Raw genomic sequence first — 23151 nt, 5'->3', positions numbered from 1 at the left:
GAAATAAGCTAGAATTCAACTCAAGTGGAAATTAACCGGATCATTAGACTAGCTGTTACTGGTCTGGTACCAAGTTGTACTCAGTATACGCAGGCTCTACCAGAAGTGTTTTAAATGACAATGTTGCTCATTCTCACAACCACTCTATGAGGTAGTACTATCCTCATTTTATGGGCATGAATGTGAAGTCTGGAGAGGTTAAGTAACAAGTTATGTGAATGGCAACAGCCATATTTTACTCCCTACACTACACTCTCTCTTCTGTTACTCATTCTGTGTCCTGAGAAGAAAGATCTTGGAGAGAGAGGTTGCAATTGTGTCCTTCAGCAGAGGAGCATCTTACATGAAGACTTCCCTGATGGTACCAGTAAACAGTCATTTCCTGCATTCATAGATGAGGTCTCCTTCCCTAAAGAAGGAAGAAAGTAAGCAGGAGTGGGAAGGTACTAACTGAGAGAAGCCGAAGCTTTTTGTCACTAATTTAACAGAGGTTTGCCTTTATGGTGATTGAGTAAAATGATATTTTCCCTGGTGGTTCAGCAGTAAAGAATCTGCCTACAATGTAGAAGAACAGGGTTCAATCCCTGGGTCGGGAAGATCCCCTGGTGGAGGGCATGGCAACCCACTCTAGTACTCTTGCCTGGAGAATCTCATGGACAGAGAAGCCTGGCAGGCTGCAGTCCTTAGGGTCGCAGAGTCAGACACGACTGAAGTGACTAAGCAGTAGCAACAGGGCTTAGGCAAAGTATTATAAAAGGAGAAAAATTAAAAGGCAAAGTTCATCCTTGGTAGTGAACATCTCCTCTCTGTGCTTCATCCTAAAGTTAAGCACTTCCTGACTCCTGAGTCTGTTGGTCTTTAAGATCTCTTTCAATAATAATTTGATATTCCTATATATTATCTCTGGGCCCTCGTGAGTGACTAGTTACCAAAGCTGATAAGCAATAGGATTTTCAGTGTTCACAAATGATGATGGCTTGATATGTTATTCATTCAACAGAATATTCCCTCCCAGATAATATTGGGATAAATTCCCTCCCATCTAATTCAAACAAAGGCAGCAAAATTCACCACTGGTTCATGCAACTTGAGGATCTTCAAGACCTCTGACTATTGTATACAAATGTTATAGTCCACTCCAAAAGGCAAGCGGCTGTTGCTTTCAGAGTGTCTCTGTCAAAAATTGGAAATTGCATCAGTCAAGAAGCAGGTGGTGATGGGGTGGGGCAAATTTAGAATGAGCGTGGGCTTTGATGTTGTTAAAAGTCATTGTCATCATCATTTGGTTCCATGAAGCTGACTGAATGTATAAAAAAATACAGATAAAAAAATTCAACAAATATTCACTGAATCAATTAATCTATTGTTCATATCTATTCTACCTACTGCTTATTTTCATAAATAATTTAGATTACTACATAAATAAATTGAATATTTAACTGAATAAGTAACTGAAGATCTTATGAGTGAACATGCCCGCTGTGGGCTTATAATAAGAACATGATTCCATAAGATTCAGATTTCAATAAGCTAAAAGTCAATATATTTGAGATAACATCAGAGAGAAATACGCATTATTATACTAACTGCTTTCTCCTTTAAATGCAACAGCATATCTTTGGACAGTGAAATGAACCTGGGGTAAAATGATTAGCATTTTCTCTTCTCTACAGAGAAAAATTTTTAAATTATGTCAACATTAGATGAGCATTTTTTTAACAGAGTATTTCTTTAAAGAAAATAAGTTAGAAAATTTTGATTCTTCATTTCCTCTTTAGTTTATCTTGCCTGTGTTAAAGACGTGTAACGATTAGAATCACGTGGAAACAGTGCACTTTTCAGAGTTGAGCAAGCACCAGGCACAGTGGGCTCCTTAGGAGCTGAACTGGTGGTTCTTAAATCGGTCGGGTTGAAATCATGGAAATCACAATGTCCTAACTGCTTTGGTTAATACAGTTTACAGACTGGCTTCAGTTCAAAATGTTTCTAAATAAAAAAAAGAAAGAAAAAGGAAAACATATATCCTCTAACAATACCTCTTTCTGCTAACAAGAATTTGTGTTTTGCAAAGCTGACTCAACAGGAAGACATGAATTTTCCCCAAGGGCATATGCATCTTCTCGGAGCTTTTCCAGGCACAATTTAACAACGGTGAACAATTCTGCTGTGTGCTTCTGGAAGTAAGACCCATGCAATAACTATCCTGTACCTGTCTTGTTATGGTGAATGTCACAATAAATATAGACAAGGATAGAGGTGGTTTTTCATTCGTTTCTCATTTTTTGCTTGTTTCTTTGGAGTTTTGTTCTGTGTTTGTTCTGTGTTCTGGAAAGGGTTTCTGAAAAGGACTTTATGGATTTCCTATCACTGGAAAGTAAAATAGATGGACTTTACCTGGCACTGGCGCAGGACACAGGGTTCAGCAGGATTCTGCCATTTGAAGGAGCTGTTGTAGGTACTTCCATCATAGGTACAACCTAGAAGAAACACAGAGGCAGGAAGAAAGGCCAAGAATGAATGTGAGTTTCATTTATCTTTGAAGCAAAAGAAGTTACGTCTTCTAAGCCAGAACTAGTGATCGTAGGAAACACCATGCTCCTTGGCTATTTTCCTCTAAACACAACTAAGCCTTCTAAGTATCCACTTGGCTTTTTACTTACATTAATTCTTTGACTACCAAAAAGATTAACCTCACAGATTATATTTTCAAATGAAAAACCATGGATTGATGAACTCTTTAAGCCAAAATGCATAACCTCGTGACTTTATTTATACCTAGTAAGTATGAAGAGGACCAGGATTCAAAACATCACTGTGAAAGGGGATTTTACACAAGACTAAATGAACTTAAGATTGCTGAAGGTCAAGAGTGAAATGTAAAACACGGCAAGAAGCAAAAGCAAGAAAATTAAAATATAAAAACTGATCACAAAATTCTATACCCATATGACTCCTGACAAGCTACTGTCTTCAAAAGATGAAACCTTCCAAGCCTTGCCTCCAGCTTTAAGAGCTATGATTTCATTTTTCACTTTGATTTTACTTTTAAGTGGTGAACTAGATTAAGGAAATCTGAAACTAGACGATGTATGGATTATCCCATGTCAATTCACTAGCCAAAACAGAAGTCATGCTCATTCACTGGCAAAAACAGAAGTCAAAGGCCAGAGAGTCTCAAAAAAGGAAACATGTTTAAGCCTCTGTAGAAAGAGCCAAATAAATAATGGTGCAAGGATCACAACCTAGGTCTTAATTTAGTTTGTCCAAATAATGCCTTCTACCTTGTGAGTTACGTTTCAGGGGAAGATGAACCCGGCTATGTCTCTAGTAAATGCACATTGGATTATCAGGAGTATGCCAGGCAAATGGGATTTACCAAGTACAGCCCTACTGCTTAGCCCAAAGCATATAGCAGTAGGAACACACAGATGGGATAATGCAGATATAAAAGGGTCTGCCTCTGTTCCAGTGACTGGCTTCCGTCAACCCATTCCACCTCAATTCACAATTTTTCTTATCCAAGATACAAAAAGAAGACTCGCCTCCTTCCCTGAATTCTTTTGGATACTGCAGTGGTAACTTAAAAAAAAAAAAACCTTCAATACAAACATAATAATAAACACTTAAGAAAACTTCAATAGACATTTTCATAAACTCAGAACCATGATTCAAATTCCCAGAGAATGATGAATGATTGAAAAGGGCTCAGTAACACTCTTCTCTCTAGTTCCTACAAATCAAATTACCAAAGTACACAGCTGATTGGAAACATATTAGGGAAATGCTTTCACTATATATTTTTTAATTTCCTTTGCATGAAGTGTTACAGCGATAAAATGTTCAACCACAGGGACGCCTAGCACACTGCAAATACTTAACGCCAAACCCAGAATGAATACAGTAAATTTTCAACAATGAAAACCAATATAAAACTATTTGGGCTAGCATAAATCTTACGGAACAAACACACTTAACAATAGACGTGCCATGTGCATGTCTGATTCACTACCACAGACTCACTCGGATAATAAATAACTTGTTCCGAGAGGTGGAGGTGGGGAAATCAGAGGACCAAATCCAATTCAAGTTAAGTCCAAGTAAATATGAAACGCCTGCCAAGTCTGCCAGTAGAGTTTCCAAATATGTTATACATTTTCATCCTCTGGATTAAAAAAAAAAACTAAAAGAAAGAGTGATTTTATGATTCTAATAGGGCAGGCAAAGAGATTGCCTTTTTTACTTCGCAGGAGGAAGTGCCCTGTAAGCCCATATACACCAGGCAGGAACTGCAGGCCAAGAGACTGTTCCCGAACAATGCCAGGCCATATGTAAAGGACTTCGAGGAGTAGGGCAGAAGTCTCTAGATTATTCCACCCAGGATGGGATACAAGGTATTGGCACAGTGGTCCACAGTGCAGGGAACCCAGCCATGTTTTAAGCCTCAAATAACTCAAAACGAAGGCTGGCTCCTCCACTAGTTTAACATATAAAGACCAAGATCAAATTATGACCAGCTTAACTGCCCTTGTTAACATGTGAGTCTACCACATCTGAGTCCATATAATAGATGTTCCCAAATGTTGGATGAGTCAGAATGATTGAATAGATTCAAAAATATCAGTAGTAATCTCTTTCAAAAGTAAAAGCTATATCTTTTTATTCTTCACGTACCCTCAACAGCATTGGCTGGTTTTGGCAACTCCAGTAGACTAAGCATCCTAGGTCGATTTCAGATGTAAGGGATTCTTGGGAATCAGATAATTTTAAAAAGGCTATTTTCACTGTTCTTGGGGTTCATGTTCTAAGATAAACATGCCATCTTAATGCAAGACACTAACATGAGCTATGTGAAGACTCACATATACATACAATCAAAAAGAGTCTCAGACTTACTCCAGAATTACTTCCTATTCTCTGTAAGGCAAACTTCTTTATAATAAAATTTCTTTTGCCACCAACTTTATACTGCTAGTAGGGCAGACTGGCAACATCTTGCCCCTTGAAACCCCAGAGGAGGAATATATTAAATATCTATTATTGGCCAGAGTAGAAAGAAAGACAAAAAAAATTGTCCATTGTACATCAAGGCAGTGTTTCTCAAACCACTTCTATGGAAAGGTTTGTTTTGTTTTTGTTTTTCTAATTCACTGTGGGCCAATACATTCATAAAATATAATAAAAAGAGATTACTATAAAAATTAATTTTAAAAGGCTGGCAAAATATAATTTTTATTACTATATGTAACGGGTATAGAATTACTTAGTAGAATCATGAGAAACATTTCTAGTTGCTTACTCTCTGATTCTGTACTTTTCTCACTGTAGCTCAGCATTGTCATTTCTGGACAATGGAGACTTACAGAGCGCATTTTGAGTTGCTCTGCATTGAGGGATGTGTCATGGGATGGGGGAACAGCCCAAAGAAACAATCAAAAGATTTCAATCTTAGACATTTAGAACTAGAACTCAAATAGCAGATAATAAACTTTCTGTCTTTCATTTACATGTAAGAAAATTTGCACAAACAAGATTAAAGTGGTTTACTCAAAATTAGAAGCCATTAGGTGTGAAACTAACACTAAAACCTGGTCCTGCATGAAATCCACCTTTTCACATCCAGGTCTAAACTCACAATATTATTTGAGCACTTTCTAATTCGTAAGGTCTTTTGTATTGAGGACTTAACGGCCCAGGAAAAAAATCAACTCTGTCCTTTTAAATTAAATGATAGAATATCCAGGAACTTAACGAAAGAGTGGACAAGCTGGGGAACAGACAAATGCTTAGGCAACCAGTAAAGTCATTTTTCCTCTTCTTCAAATATTTTAAAATAAATGTTCGAGAAGGGGATTTATAAACATTCATTAGTTTTCTTCTGGAGATAAAAAGCCTTTCAGACTCCAAGAGCATCATGAAAACCACCTATATAGTGGCAGGAAGAGTGGTTATTTTCTGATAAAGTCACTGTACTATTTTTAAACCTGCAGCTCTCAATCTAGCATGATTTTGCCTTCCCCTTCTAATATCCAACCAGAGGACTTTTCATAATGTTAGGAGATATTTTTAGATGTCACAGGCTGGGGATAAAGGTGCTTAAATGGTTCTACCACACAGGAGTCAGAGATGCTGCTAACACTCCACAACGCACAACAAAGAACCAACCAGTTCACAACGTCAACTGTGCCAACGTTCAGAAACCCTGGTCTAAACCGTCACACGAAGCCCAAGATGGTTTTTCTTCCCAAAACTAAAATAGTACAAAAACAAGCCTAAACTAGCTATATGGTACTTGTGCATTTATTTCAGCTTTTTATATTAAATATTTTCAGGGTGAGGAAGAATTTCAGAGCATTTTTTTAAACACACAGTATTGAGGACAAGCTTGGCCCAGTCAACGAGGAAAACAACACGGCAACGGAAACAGTTCAGTTTCAGTTTCAGTTCAGTCGCTCAGTCGTGTCCGACTTTTTGCGACCCCACGGACTGCGGCACTTGAGGCTTCCCTGTCCACCACCAACTCCCAGAGCCTACTCAGACTCATGTCCATTGAGTCAGTGATTCCATCCAGCCATCTCATCCTCTGTCATCCCCTTCTCCTCCTGCCTTCAAGCTTTCCCAGCTTCAGGGTCTTTTCCAATGAGTCAGTTCTTCGCATCAGGTGGCCAAAGTATTGGAGTTTCAGCTTCAGCATTAGTCCTTCCAATGAACACCCAGGACTGATCTCCTTTAGGATGAATTGGTTGGATCTCCTTGCAGTCCAAGGGACTCTCAAGAGTCTCCTCCAACAACACAGTTCAAAAGCATCAATTCTTCAGCACTCAACTTTCTTTATAGTCCAACACACTTCCATACATGACTACGGAAAAACCATAGCTTTGACTAGACGGACCTTTGTTGGCAAAGCAATGTCTCTGCTTTTTAATATGCTGTCTAGCTTGAAGCACATAAATAAATTGAATCCATAATGAAGTGATAAAACTCATTTTTCTTATTAGTTGTGACCTTTTTTGGAAGCCACATTATCCCAAGGGAGAGAGAATGCCACACATTTTCATCATTCTGTCATTAAAATAGCTGTTAAAAATCATCAGGACCATGAACAAATAAAGCACTGGCCACCTAATGAATCTTAGCTCCACCCAGTCTCATCCTTCTAGTTTTAATCCTCTCTTTTTTCACATTAACATTAGCCTACAGATCTTATCATTACCAATAACTTACCCCCAGCACCCAAGGGCCTAGCTACATGGCCCCAACCTACCTTTCCAGTCTTCTCCCCTGGTTCCTGGAAATAGGTCTCTGGGGTTACCTGATCATAATAAACTTGAATGCTTCTTTAAATAAGTTCAAGTTCTTCAACCAAGGCTATCTGGCTCCTGCCTTCATTAGCCCACTGAAACATCACTCTCTTCAGCTGTAGCTGCCTACATGTGTCCAATCCAAGGGGACACTCAGCCCTTATCTTAGAAGACTTGTCTGTAGCAAGTCGACCACATTTTCCTTTGTCCATCACTCCCCACCACCCCACTTTTCCAGATGTTCTCATACAACTGCCTTTCCATTACCTCTACTCTTGCCTCAACTTAAGCTGCTAGGTGTTCCTCATCTGGACTATTACAGCAGGCTAACTGACTGCTTATGGCTGGGCTGGGATCCTTTTCCAGGCACCCTCCTACACAACTACCAGTGTGTGCTCTTTCAAATCCAGTTATTATCTCATTCACACTCTTGAACTCTTATCAGTGACTGATGGTTTAGCCTGGCTGAAGTACATACTGGTACTTTATCTCCAATCTCTCTTCTCTAGACCAACTGGATCAGAGTCTCTGGAAATAGGAAGCAGAAGAAGAATCTAATGTGTGGCCAGGATTGAAAATCATTGACCTTTACTATAAAATTCAAACTTAGCATATGCAAACTCTCAGATCTGGCCTTGACTCACTTCTCTGTTCTCTTATCTGCTGCTCCGAAACGCCCCACACTTCTCCCCAAAATCACCAAATAATGTTACCCTATGATTTCGCAAATGCTGGCCCCTTCTTAAAAATCCCAGACCTCATCCATTTCCCTTCATTTCCATTATCCTCACAAGGACACAAAAGTCACCCAGGCTCTCCTTCCTTGTGTGGCTAACTTCTCTTTCCAGACTTAACTCAAGGTCACAGCCTCTGAGAGGCCTTCCTAGAAACTTCCCCACTCAGGGTAAGTTCCAGTGCTCCTCCAGGAAGACTTGGCCTCTCAAACATCTATTTCAAGGTACTTACGGTACTTAATCAATGTCGCATTTCACCAATAATATAGAGTAAACATCAATATACAAACTATTCCTGCAAACCGCAAGGAAAAAGAAATGGAGAAAGGATGACATTCCTTGGATGTCCTGTTTTCCCCTTTGGCAGGTAGACCACTTCGAGTCACTATTCCACCTCCAGAAACAACAAAGTTTTCCTGGAGCAACTCAGATGCCAAAGTCTGTCTCTTCTAATACCAATCCCCATGCCCATTCCCCCATGGCCCAGGTCAGCCTGAGCCAAACGCAGTGGAGAAAAGTCCTTGAGCAGCCCAGCACTTACACACCCTTAGCAATGAGAAGCATATCAACGCATCCTCAGCCCCCTTCTCCCATACTGGCACACCTCACTTTCAGAAGGATGCCTTTTCTTTCCAAAACCCACTTTAGTCCTCCAAGTTACTGGTTTATTTTTATTTATTTATTTATTTTGGAGGTAGGGAGCAGCATGCAAACTGCCATATTTATTTAAAAGAAACCAACCGTGGAGTCTTTGAAATCAGTTCATTCCTACCTGGTACAGGGAAGCGGAGCAGATAGGTCTGCCATTCTTTGCTGTTTCCAGGTCACCTGATCTGGTAGCCCCACTCCCTGGACTTGGTCAATAATCCCTAAATTACTTCAGCCCAATACAATTTATTTAATGAACCATTTTTCAGATACTGCTCTCCAGGAACATATGGAAGTATAATCAAAAGGGATAAACATAAAACCTGACTAGCCATTCTAGGGCTTAAATCTTGTCCTTAGGAGTTCATTTAAAACAGGCTTTTATTACTCTTCAAGGCTGTACCTACAATGAATCCTGCAGGCAATTTTGCTTATTTTTAGCTAATGGGAATTTTATAGTCAAACCATTTCCTCAATCCCAAGAGAAAGATTCAGACCCATGAACTGAGTTCTTGAAGAGTGGTGCGTGCCCCCTGTCACAATAGTATTTTCCATAGCTTTTTTGTTTTGTTTTCCAATTATGAATGAAAAACATGATTGAAATAAAATAATTAACAATAGAGAAAGAAATGGTGGAAAGCTATGTAACTTAATTTTTTATGATTTCTGAATAAAACCCTAAATACACAGAAATATCAGGTACATACAGATGACTTGTAAACTCAACTCACTTCACCAGTATAAAGGAAAGCAAAATCTCCATGTGATTTGCTTGGATTTCTAATCTATGTGCTTACTGAAGACTGTGAAGTGATGACACTGTGGTTTATAGAACCTGTCTCATGACTATAACATTGTAATACATACAGTATCTGGCACTGATGTTAAGGTAACAGAACAGAGTCTGTGAGGCACAAACAAATTACGCTTCTATTTGATAAAACACAATTTCAAACTTTTAATATAACTGGTACTATAAAAGAATTATGCAATGCATTAAGGACAAAAATGCCTGCAACAACTATTTAATATGAGCCACATCACCCATCATTCCTGCATCTGACCTGGTCTTATCATTGTTGTTATTGTGAGAGTTGACTGGTTGGATCTCCTTGCAGTCAAAGGGACTCTCAAGAGTCTTCTCCAGCACCACAGTTCGAAAGCAACAATTCTTCGGCACTCAGCTTTCTTTATGGTCCAACTCTCACATCCATACATAACTACTAGAAAAACCATAGCTTTGACTAGACAGACATTTGTTGGCAAAGAGATGTCTCTGCTTTTTAATATACTGTCTATTATAGCTTTCCTTTCAGGGAATAAACACTTCTAAACATGGGAGTGCTTCTACCTCTAGGCTGAGTCAGTATTGCAGCAGCCATGCTGCCCACCATATCCCACTGTCAAATAGCCAATATCCATTGTTTCTCACAAGGCAAAAACAAAGAACTATTTTGAGCTCATACTGAGCAAAAATGAAAAAAGAAGACAAACCTGCAGAGATTATCCTGTGAAGTCATAAGTGTGGTTTTCTAATGCAGGAAAATGTCACTAGAAGTCATTTCCAAAGATGAATTCCAAAAATATTTTCAGAAATATTACATAAACAACCCTCCAACAAGAGAGAAAGAAAGAGAAAATTTAAGTTGTTGCATAATTATTATAGGTGAGGCACCGTACTTGGAATTTTCATATACAATTTAATTTTATTTTTATAAAAAGCACTCTAGGGCAGATAATATTTTACCCCTAGTTTTTAAAATGATGATCCAATATTCAGAAAAGCTAAATTACTCTGTCCAGGTCACACAGCCACTCTTTATTTGAGTCCAAAGTCCACGTTCCATTTATTCACAGGGTCCTGCCAGATGCATGGAAGAAACTCAGAAAGTAGTAGCTCCCAGAGTAGAAATAACATTCCTGGAGAGGATGACATGCTGCCTTTCACTTGCTCATTTACATGATCCTTTAACATCAGGTTCCAGTGATGTCTGAAAACCAGTATTATAGAGTAAAATTGGAAGAAGCAAGAGCCTATTCTGTGGATTTATGTTTACTCTGTTCTAAATGCCTTTACCTCTAGCTATGAACCATGCTGTGTCTCAGGCCTTTTGACATGATGAAGCCACAAATAACAAGGGCTCAAAAGATCAAATCCCCTTCATGGATCACAGTCTTGTTGTGGCAAAAGGGCTGTGTAACTCAGTGAAGCTATGAGCCATGCCGCGCAGAGCCACCCAAGACAGATGGGTCATAGCGAAGAGTTCTGACAAACAAGGTCCTCTGAAGGAGGAAATGGCAAAACGCTCCAGTATTCTTGCCATGAGAACCTCATGAACGGTGTGAAAAGACAAAAAGCTATAGCACCCGAAGATGATTCCCCAGGTCAGAAGGTGTCTGATATGCTACTGTGAAAGAGCACAGGGTAATTACTAATAGCTCCAGAAAGAAAAGTGGCTGGGCCAAAGTGGAAATGACGCTCAGGTGTGGATATGTCTGGTGGTGAAAGTAAAGTCCAATGATGAGATGGTTAGATAGCATCACCAACTCAATAGGTATGAATTCGTGTAAACCCCAGGAGATAGTGAAGGACAGGAAAGCCTGGCATGCTGAAGTACATCAGGGTGCAAAGAATCAGACATAACTTAGCAACTGAACAACAACAACAACAAAAATCAAACATCTCAGGTCCAAGTCATGTATTTCCCAAAACAGGAACATAGTTCATGAATTGGAGTACACAGGAGCAGTGTAAGAAAATAAAATTTATTTGAATACAAGAAAACAACCAACAGTCTCATAAGTTATGGCAGCCACAGGGAGAAGTCATGAATGGAATCCTCAGTTTCCTGAACATAATTTCAAAGACATCAATAAAAATCTCTTTGATGAGCATAAAGAGTGAGTTACATTCAACGCACATTTGAAATGCCATTTGTGGGACCAATATATTGCCCTGCATCATTTTATACTTTGAGTTACATATTGCACAGATGCAACCTTCATAGTTGATTAGATAGGATGTTTAGGGCTCACTGTAAAAATACTGTTAGGAATATCTTACCATCTCCCTTTTTCTCATTTATATTTTGAAATAATTATAGATACACAGGAAGGTACAAAAAATCTACAGGAAGGTTACACCCACCCTCCACCCGGTCTCTCCCAGTTAATGTCTTGGGTCACAATAGTGCACTATCAGGATCAAGGAACACATTGCTTGACACTGATGTGGTCCACTGAGCTTTTTCAGATTTTACCGATTTTACATGCACTCATTTGTGTGTGTGTGTGTAGTTCTGTTCAGTTGAATCATACGTGTAAATTTGTGTAACCAGTCAACATACAGAACTGCTCTATCACTACAAGGCCTCTCAAGCTATTCACTTATAACTCCACTCACTCCACTTACAGCCTCCATCCCTAAGCCCTGACAACCAGGAATCAGCTCTCCATCTATGTAATTTTGTTATTCAAGAATGTTATACTTTTAAAAAGAATGTTGCATAAATCACTCTGTAGCCTTTTTATGTGGGTTCTTTTCTCTGAGAATAATTCCTTTGAGATCCATCCATGTAGCTTCATGGATCAATGTTTTGTTCCTTTTTATTGCTGAGCAGTATTCTGTGGTATGGATGTACCAGTTTGTTTAACCACTCCCCCACTGATGGTAGCCTCCAGTTTTTTTGCCTATTACAATGGAAGCTGCTGTGAACATTTAAGTACAGGATTTTGAGTGAAAGGTTTTCACTTTAAGGTATACATAGCTCAGAGTGCAATTGCTGGGTTATATGGTAAGTGTATATTTAGTTCTATAAGAAACTGCCATACTGATTTCCAGAGTGGCTGAAACATTTAGCATAGTCACCAGCAATATATAAGAGATTTTCCATATCTTTTCCAACATTTGAGGTTATCATGCTATACATTGTTTCTGCTGCTTAGTCGCTTCAGTCATGTCTGACTCTGTGTGACCCTATGGACTATAGCCTGCCAGGCTCCTTTGTCCACGGAATTCTCCAGGCAAGAGTACTGGAGTGGGTTGCCATGCCCTACTTCAGGGGATCTTCCCAGCCCAGGGATCGAAGCTGGGTCTCCAGAATTGCAGGCAGATTCTTTACCACTGAGCCACCAGGGAAGCCCATGCTATACATTATATGAATATGTATTTGCCATTTAGCTAAGTGAGAAATGATATCTCACGGTGATAACATTATATCTCACCCTCCTCCACCTAAACCTGGCATACACAAACTCATAATTTAACCAGGGGAACAATCATTCCAGTAACCTTCAAAGTTGTTGACCATCATGTGAGGGCTGATTCAGAATATGGATACCCAGTGGAAACAACCCAAATGTCCACTGATGGATGAATGGATAAAAAAAATATGGTGTATATAGACAATGGAATATAATTCAGCCTTTAAAAGAATGAAATTATGATACATGTTACAACATAAATGAACCTTGAAGACATCGTACTAAGTGAGATAAACCAGACACAAAAGGACAAATATTATATGATTCCACTTATACTCCAGTACTCTTGCCTGGAAAATCCCATGGACGGAGGAGCCTGGTAGGCTGCAGTCCATGGGGTCGCTAGGAGTCTGACACGACTGAGCGACTTCACTTTCACTTTTCACTTTCATGCATTGGAGAAGGAAATGGCAACCCACTCTAGTGTTCTTGCCTGGAGAATCCCAGGGACGGGGGAGCCTGTTGGGCTGCCGTCTATGGGGTCGCACAGACTCGGACACGACTGAAGTGACTTAGCATAGCATAGCATACAGAGGTACCTAGAATAGGCAAATTCGCTGAGACAAAAACTAGAATAGAGGTTACCAGGGGCTGCAGGAAAAGGAGAATGAGGAGTTACTGCTTAATAAGTATACAGCTTCAGTTTGGGATGATGGAAAAGGTTCTAGAAAAATATTGCAGTGAAGATTGCATAACAGTGCATTTAATGTTACTGAACTACACACTTTAAGATGGTAAATGTTATGCTTTGTATATTTTACCACAATAAAAATTAACAAAATACACAGATGCCTGGGCCTTGCCCACTGAAAATTGTTTCCCTTGGTCTGCAGTGGGACTGGAGCATCTGAGTATTTCACAAGCAGCCCTGGCAATTCTAAGGCACATTCAGGTTCAGCACCCCTGCGTTTTACAGAAGACGAAACCAAGGCTTTGGAAAGAAATCACAGAGTGAGAGCTGAGTAACTAGAAGTGGCAGAGGAGGGAACTGATTCCAGATCTAATTCCAAGTCTAGTCCCCTTTCACTTCATTCTTCCAATGACTGAGAATCTTTTCAACTATCCAATCCACAGGTCCCAAGGCACACAAGCTCTCTGTCTAGAGGCCTGAAAATATGACCCTGGCTTCTGCATTTAGCACTTCAATGTGGTCTTGCCTCTAGAGGTTTGAAGTTGTTACCTTGCATTCACAGCCTCATCCAGGTAGCCACACTGCAGTCACCCAAACCCTAAATATCAAAAGTTCCAACTGTATTTTTAAATCTGATCCCTCTGCTGGCTCCATGTATGGCATAGAGAATGCCCAGACATTCTCAGGGTATCAGGGGGCTGCCTCATGTGCTAAACATCAGCTAGTTGATGCCCAAGCATGTTTGCAGATAAACAGATACACAGCCCTTTAACCACCAAGCAACTGGAAGCATAATTAGATGACTCTGGGGTAAATAAGCTCATCTCAGTGAAGGAGACACTCAAGTTCACGAATATACCAAGGTACTTTGTTCACCTTTATTATTACATCAGCCCTAGTAAAATGTGAGCTTCTCTGGCAGATAGATTTCTAAGGCAAACACACATTAGTTCTCAAGGTGAGATACCTGCCAAAAAGAGAACCTAAAACATTTGATCCTAAAAACCAGTTGTGCCAACTTCTAAAGAGACTGAAAGAGACATCTCTGATCAAAGCCCAATAAGACTGCTTCTAATTGTCACATCATGGTCATTTAAAACTAATAAATAGATGCACAGAGATTCCTGTATCTTCATAGAGTGATGTATCACATATACAGACATACTTTCAATTTTGCAAAGGCCAAACTCAGGCGGCAAATAAAAGAGACCCTAAACAGACGTTGGTAACTTCTATTTCAAATCACTGCTTTTCTGCAGTTTTTAATGATGCATTCCAACTTTCCACTTGGAATACCTACCTTTATTTTTAACTCCATGAAACAATTCTATTAGAAGCCTCAGAGGAGATAAGAATGTTTTGATTCTAAGACATGTCAAGATGATAGGCATCATCATGATTTCATTCCTGTAAGTGAAATATCAGAGCAGAGCAGGGAAAAATCATTTTAAAGGGCAGAGCACCTTACTCTCCATGAGCAAGTTAGAAGCAGTCACAGAACAGTTTTCAGAGCCACTGTAGAAAACTCAAAACCAATTTTAAAGTGTGTTTTATATGATGTCACAAAAGGAAGTATGTAATCCTGTCAAAATGACAGCAACTAGGAAATCTGAAGTCATAATTGGTGAAAGATCTACTAAAAATTATATTAAGGTTATCACTAAGTCTATAAGTATGAAACATACTACAGCTACTACCACATGAAAATACACTTAGGTTATGGTGATTTTAAGGACTTTTTAAAATCTCTATGGAATTCAGCAAAGAAACAGTAAGGCATCAGGAGTTTGGGAATGGTTTAGAGACATGCTGCCATTTTTTCATTTCTATTATCCATTTTTACTCTCCCTAAAATTCTCACTCAACTCTTTTAAAGTCCTGCTGAATTCCAAAATGAACTTAAGATGTATATGGCTCAACAGTAATATACTAAATACACAGTTGATTTCATGAGTCATGCACTAAATGAGGAAGACTGGAATTTGGTTCCAATTTTCCTTTCTCCTCCTTGCCTTTTTCCAACATATATTCAACTACCATGTGCCACGCACAGTGATCACAACTGAGAATACTATGGCCCCTCACAGAACCTCTACTTCAGTGGGAGTTACAGAAAAACAAAACACTAAATAACAGTTGTGCCTAGTGTTAATTCCACAACAAGTAGCCACTGAGGCCAGGAAGTGATGTCTAAAGTGAGAGCTGAAGAAAGGGTAAAAGTCAACTAGATGACATTGGGTGGAAAAGCAGCCATGCAGCGTGAACAGTGTGTACAAAGCCCCATGACAAGAAGCATGCACAGAACCATGAGAGAAACAATGTCCAGCTACAGGAGTCCAGAACAAGAGGAGGCTAGAAAGATAAGTAGGAGCCAGACCTTACAGGGATGAAAGGGAATAGGCAAGGGTGAGCACTTTCCAGTACTTGCTGTGTGCAGGACCCACAAGGTATATTCTAGCTCTAAGCACCATTTATGACAGATGTTTCTACCTGCCACGCATACAAGAGCTTTTTCATGGCTCATACCATGGCTCTGAGTATGGTCGGTAGAGTCTAAGGTGACTCTCAAGACTTCCACTCCCTTATACATCCACCTTTTATAATCCCAAGAGTGGACAAGACTTGTGGATGTGATGGATGTCATTCCCATAATTAGGTTATGCAAAGACGAAGCAATTTTACAGGTGTAATTAAGATCCCTCATCAATTTCACTTTGAGTCATTACAGAGGGAATTTTTCCTGAGTGCACCTGACCTATTGAGTGAGCCCTTAAAGAGTCTATAGGTCAGAGAGACACTCTTCTGTTAACCTTGAAAGAGTAACCATTCTACAACCACATGGAATTGAATTCTAACAACATGAGCTTAGAAGATGACCTTGAGCTTCAGATAAAACTGTGCCCTAGCTGATCTTGACTGCAGCTCTATGAGACCCACCTAAGCTATGTCCAGAATTCTAACACATGGAATGATGAGATAATAAAGGACTGCTATTTCAGGCCACTAAGTTTGTCATCGGAGAAGGCAATGGCACCCCACTCCAGTACTCTTGCCTGGAAAATCCCATGGACGGAGGAGCCTGGTAGGCTGCAGTCCATGGGGTTGTGAAGAGTCAGACACGACTGAGCGACTTCACTTTCACTTTTCACTTTCATGCATTGGAGAAGGAAATGGCAACCCACTCCAGTGTTCTTGTCTGGAGAATCCCAGGGTCGGGGGAGCCTGGTGGGCTGCCGTCTGGGGTCGCACAGAGTCGGACACGACTGAAGTGACTTAGCAGCAGCAGCAGGAGCAAGTTTGTCATAGCTTACTATGCATCAGTAGAAAATACATCAACTGGACATTGGTAGCTGAAGGAAGATCTGTTAGGCTGGTAGCCATTGAAGAGGATTCCCATGTTTTTTTATATGGGTGCCAGGTCCACATTTGATTGCAATGCTTTGCATATGACATGATAGGAAACCAGGACCACTTCTCCGTAACAATGAGAAACATTTTCAATTTACCCACTTCAGAAAAGTAAATACTGATGCACCCCAAGTCAACAGCAAGACTTGGAAATTCAGTCTTCTAACTGAAAGGCAATCACAAGCTTTTCACTTAAACTGCCTTCCAAAGCCCATGAAGTCTAAAACTCAGAGGCTATAAATGAAAGGACAGAAACAAATTTAACAGAGAAAGCAGATCTCTGTTTTAAGTCTTCTTACTAGTTTTAACAAGAACAGGTTTTTGTAAAATATGATTTTAATGTTAACAAGATCCTTTCATACAAATAGGGTCTTTTTTTTTTTATTTAAATGCAAAAATAGCCCAGTTTATATTATGGGAAACCAATCTATAAAATATAACATTTTATACATATTTTTTCAGTTAGAGAAAAGGAAGGAGGAAAACAAACCCCTCAAGTTTTCTTTTTTCTTGTCCTTAAAAACACATTAACAACCTCCACTCAAATTTTTGGGGCTAAGTAGGTGAAATTAGTTATACTGTTAAAGGTTAAAATAGTTATAGGTTATAATACACATGCAAGCATCTCATAACAACAATTTCAAGAAATACATTAAGAATTCTCCTAAGCTCAGAAAAATCATGGTAAAAATGACAGCAGCACTGGAATCGAGTAGCTCAGTAATAGGAATGTTTTTCAGAGCAATGTAATTTCTTAAGATGTTTAAAGTTATATGTCAGAGGCTCAGCATTAAAGAAGCTAAGAGTTAAGCTAGCAGAGACTGCTTTCTGTATGCAGAGACTGACCCTCGAAGGATTCCCACAAATCCAGGAAATGGTTATCTCCAGGAAAGGGTACAAGGTGGCTAGGGTTGAGACTAGGACAAAGCCTTACTTTTACCATAGGATGCTTTTGTGTATTTTGAATTTTATGAATGGATTATTTATGAAACCAGGCATACACACAAAAGAGTAAAGCTCAACTAAATTGTCTCAGTACACTACAATACAGTCATGGATACAGAAGAGGAAAAGAAAGTAAGTTAGGGGTTCCCCAAAACAGGAGGTTCATAAGAAAAGCCATCACCTCCTAAGCCACATGTTGTTTCCAATACCTCCACAAAGTTTCACTTCCCACGTAATTCCTTTGAAATTGCTGGTCCACCCAGAGTGTAAAAGTTCAGGGAGGCAGAAAGGGTGTGACAAAGACAACACTGCTGCAAAGTTGATGCCAGCGTCTCTCTGGTTCCTTCACCTCTCGAGCCCTCCTAATTCTCCAGGTCACTCCTCTTTCCTTCCCATCTAATGTGTTACCAGGAAGAAGAACGGAGTGTTTGGAATCTGAGTCCTGCTACTTCTGAGCAACTGTGCATCTTAAAAAAAAGATCTCTTCACCTCTTTAAGTATCTCTGTTTCCCAATCTGTTAAGTCAGAATAATAATAACCACCACCTCAGAGGTGACTATAATATTATCTATGAAAACTTAAAGACTGGAGTTTGTCTATTTCAAAATACTGTCTGAATCACCATACAGTTAATATGACTGATGGAGTATTAACTTCAAGGCAGGTTATACCTTATCTGGATATGAAACCTGGGGCAAACAGCATCCAGGTCAATCATATATAACAACCACCAGAGAATTTGGTCATGTCTAAAAGAAAGGAAAATAGAGGCTGGGGAAAGAGCTGCTCTTTTGTTTGGGCAGCAGGCAATACACAGTTAGGACTGCCAAAGTAGTCTGGTTAAAAGCAAACAACCAGATGGACACGAGCGTGGTTAACTCAGCCTTTCCATCTTAAAACATGTAAACAAGAGGACAATTTACTCTGTCAACACAGGGATTAATTATTTTTTAAGTTTTTTTTTTTTTAAGTTCATTCCTATATATGGAAATCAGCTGGCTCCCTCCAAAACAGCCACATAGCGATATTCTGAAAGGCATAATCATCTTCCAGGTCATTCTCAAAGCAATAGGCAAAGTAACCCCTTCTGTGTGAACCTGCACTATGTGAAAGGCAGTCTGTAATTAATAATACTCAATCTTTTACCATTATTCATACTCTTTGTTACTTTGGTCAGCACTTGTTCTCTGTAAATAAGCCTAGAACCTAGGATGGGTGTACAATTTTGGAAATCAGTGTGCAAATACTTATGTCGTGTCTCTTTCCTTTCATTTTCTGAGACATCACAGGATATTTTAAAATCAAATATAAAAATTAAACTATTAAAAAACACAACCCATGGGATCACAATCATAGAAAAACAAGATGAAGCACAAAGAAATCAGAGAAATCAAAGGCAAAAGAAGATTGTGGAAAATAAATCCCACTCAACAAATGAAAAACTATGTTCTTCTATCTTTCATCAAAGTATTCTGGACCATTAATATTTTATGCTGTATATGAAGAAAGAGAATGGAATTGAACCTATAAAGGTTTGAAACACACCGTATTCACTCATGATACACTAATAACAAACATATTCAAATAACAAATACATTATTGTTCATGAAAGAACCCCGGATTAAAGAGTGGTTTGCAGTCCAAATAAATACAGAAAAGCTGCCAAAACTGTCTGTTTGACTCTCAATGATCTCATTTGTTTTTAATCAAACAATATTGAGTTTTTTCAAATTAGATTAATCTTTTGCCCAGTTTTTAAGCTATTTGGATAAAAATGCATAACAATTATTAGCAGAAAATAATCTGACAAGTACACTGAAACATTTGCTTGAGAAGAATTCATTATAATTTACTTGCTTTTTATGTTTTAAAGAATAATCTGGCTTCATATAAGGTATAAGACCAATTTGGTAAGCAGTGTCATCCTATAAATACCTGGCATGGGATCAGTAAATACTTGAAAGAATGAATGAATGAATGGAACATATGAGCAATGTGACTAAAGCAAACAAGAACACAAATCCTTATACACACACACATAAACACACACACAATCTTCCTAAAAATCTTTTTGGAAATAATGAGTTTTCATATTTCTAGCTTCAGCAGATTTACTCTACTGCTTCCTTTCAGTATCAACTTATTTTCTGAGGGAAATAAGCAGAAGCCATGATAGGATTCTTCATGTACTTGTCTGACTCCTCTACTTTCCTCCAAAGAATTAACAAACAAAAGCTTAAAAGCCCAGAAAATGGTATTTTAACAAGTTCCCTAGGTGATATGAGTGGAAGGCAATGACAAAGAAATATTCCATGACTTTGTGTGGATTATGACCTTCACCTGAGAGCTTCCCCCAAACACCCCTATTTGTATGTGATGAACCCGTTCTTGATCACAAAAATGAGTCACCCCTACTGGAAAGCCTTCCCCAGTGTACTCCACTTGTCCTCTGCTCTCTGGCGTAACTTCCCTAGAGAACTTTGCCCACCAGATGGCAATTCTTTGTCCCTCTGGTACAGCAAGCTCCTTGAAGGCATGGACACCCTCCGGTTGACCTTTGGTCACTAACACCTTGGCAAATGAATTCAGTTTTCTGAGCCTTCAGTTTCCTCATATATAAAATGAGAAAGATAGAAATGGCCTTGCTGTTGTGAGGACTAAGTGATGAGCATAAACCAACTAACCCAGTGTCCAGCAGTGTGGGTGCCTTTGGGACCACTACTATGAAGGTAATAGACAGGATAAAGTTTTCAAAATCAATCAACATCTCACCACCTACAAGGCTTCAACAACACTATGTGGAAAGGCAAATGCCACAACTTTCTCAGAGTTCTTGGTAAATACAGAGAGGTTCTACTTTTTATCACACCAAAAGGTGAACGACATACAGAAGATCTTGTTTTCCTTTAGGAACAAGGTCATCAGTGAGACTAGCCCCAAAGAATAGCAATGACCTGTAAAAACCTATAGGGAATGAGCATGGTCTTTCTGAATATAATAAATTGTGGGGGTGGTGGTTTAGGCACTAAGTCATGTCCAACTCTTTGCAACCCCATGGACTATAACCGCCAGGCTCCTCTGTCCATGGGATTTTCCAGGCAAGAATATAGAATGGGTTGCCATTTGCTTCTTCAGGGGATCTTCCTGACCCAGGGACTGAATCCAGGTCTTCTGCATTGCAGGCAGATTCTTTACCAAGCCACCAGGGAAGCCCATAATAAATATTGTTGTCATTGTTGTTCAGTTGCTTAGTCATGTCTGACTCTTTGTGACCCCATGGATTACAGCACACCAGGCTTCCCTGTCCTTCACCAACTCACAGCTTGCTCAAACTCATGTCCATTGAGACGATGATGCTATCCAACCATCTCATCCTCTGTCATCCCCTTCTCCTCCTGCCTTCAATCTTTCCCAGCATCAGGGTCTTTTCTAATAAGTCAAATCTTGGAATCAGGTGGCCAAAGTATTGGAGCTTCAGCATCAGTCCTTCCAATGAATATTTAGAACTGATTTCCTTTAGGACTGACTGGCTTGATCTCCTTGCAGTCCAAGGGACTCTCAAGAGTCTTCTCCAATACCACAGTTCAAAGGCTTCAATTCTTCAGCACTCAGCCTTCTTTATAGCCCAACTCTCACATCCATACATGACTATTGGAAAAATCATAGCTTTGATTAGATGGACCTTTGTTAGCAAAGTAATGCCTCTGCTTTTTTAATATGTTGCCTAGGTTAGTCATAGCTTTTCTTCCAAGGAGCAAGTGTCTTTTAATTTCATGGCTGGAGTGACCATCTGCAGTGATTCTAGAGCCCAAGAAAATAAAGTCTGTCACTGCTTTCATTGTTTCCCTATCTATTTGCCATGAAGTGACAGGACTGGATGCAATGATCTTAGTTTTTTGAATGCTGAGTTTTATTTTATTTGTTTATTCTGTAATTATTTAAAAGAATGAAATGTGGCTCCACATAATGATAGATAAACTACAAACACTAATTAAAAATGTTCCCAAATATACATCAGTACCCATGTAGACATAAACATAAGCATAATTTAATATGGAAATTTTAAATTTCCCCAATTAATTTTTACCCAAATTTCTTAACAGATTGTCCAAGAAAAAATGTGCTGATAATATGCCTTCTCTCCATGCTTTCCCCTATTAGAAGTATCAAAACAAACAAAAAGTAGTAACTCCAAAGAGTCTTCAAAGGCCTCAAATGTGAGGTATGTTTGACAACTGGAATGATGAAAATAATGATATTTCTCAATGAAAAATCATTCTTAGAAATAATAGACATGTCATATATGATAAATCCACAGCAAACATTATCCTCAATGGTGAAAAATTGAAAGCATTTCCCCTAAAGTCAGGAACAAGACAAGGATGCCCACTCTCGCCACTACTATTCAACATAGTTTTGGAAGTTTTAGCCACAGCAATCAGAGAAGAAAAAGAAATAAAAGATATCCAGTTTAGAAAAGAAGTAAAACTCTCACTGTTTGCAGATAACATGATCCTATACATAGAAAACCCTAAAGACTTCACAAGAAAATTACTAGAGCTAATCAATGAATATAGTAAAGTTGCAGGATATAAAATTAACACAGAGAAATCCCTTGTATCACTAACAATGAGAAAACAGAAAGAGAAATTAAGGAAACAATTCCATTCACCATTGCAACGAAAAGAATAAAATACTTAGGAATAAATCTACCTAAAGAAACAAAAGACCTATATATAGAAAACTATAAAACACTGATGAAAGAAATCAAAGATGACACAAATAGATGGAGAAATATACCATGTTCGTGGATTAGAAGAATCAATATAGTGAAAATGAGTATACCACCCAAAGCAATCTATAGATTCAGTGCAATTCCTATCAAGCTACCAACGGTATTTTTCACAGAACTAGACCAAATAATTTCACAATTTGTATGGAATACAAAAAACCTCAAATAGCCAAAACAATCTTGAGAAAGAAGAATGCAACTGTAGGAATCAACCTGCCTGACTTCAGACTATACTACAAAGCTACAGTCATCAAGACAGTATGGTACTGGCACAAAGACAGAAAAATAGATCAATGGAAAAAAATAGAAAGCCCAGAGATAAATCCATGCACATATGGACACCCTATCTTTGACAAAGGAAGCAAAAATATACAATGGATTAAAGACAATCTCTTTAACAAGTGGTGCTGGGAAAATTGGTCAACCATTTGT

The 23151-nt window shown here is 38.9% G+C and overlaps 1 protein-coding gene across 2 annotated transcripts in view; it reads right to left on the bottom strand.

The window, feature by feature from the left end:
• Window positions 1–23151, bottom strand: part of BMPER (BMP binding endothelial regulator) — a 252348-nt gene that overhangs the window by 187133 nt on the left and 42064 nt on the right. For both annotated transcript variants that reach the window (XR_015163218.1, XM_086398479.1), the window contains exon 4: window positions 2395–2477. Coding sequence is in view for 1 of the 2 variants with exons in the window: in XM_086398479.1 (XP_086254605.1) it covers window positions 2395–2477 (83 nt within the window). In the remaining variant the exon portion in view is untranslated. The remainder of the gene's footprint in view (window positions 1–2394; window positions 2478–23151) is intronic.

Source organism: Bos grunniens, chromosome 4 (genome assembly GCF_055505025.1).
Source record: "Bos grunniens cultivar Pamir isolate PY7600 chromosome 4, Bosgru_T2T1.0, whole genome shotgun sequence".
Taxonomy (NCBI): Eukaryota; Metazoa; Chordata; class Mammalia; order Artiodactyla; family Bovidae; genus Bos; species Bos grunniens.
Note: the sequence above shows the minus strand (reverse complement) of the source record. Positions and strands in the feature narration are given on the sequence as shown.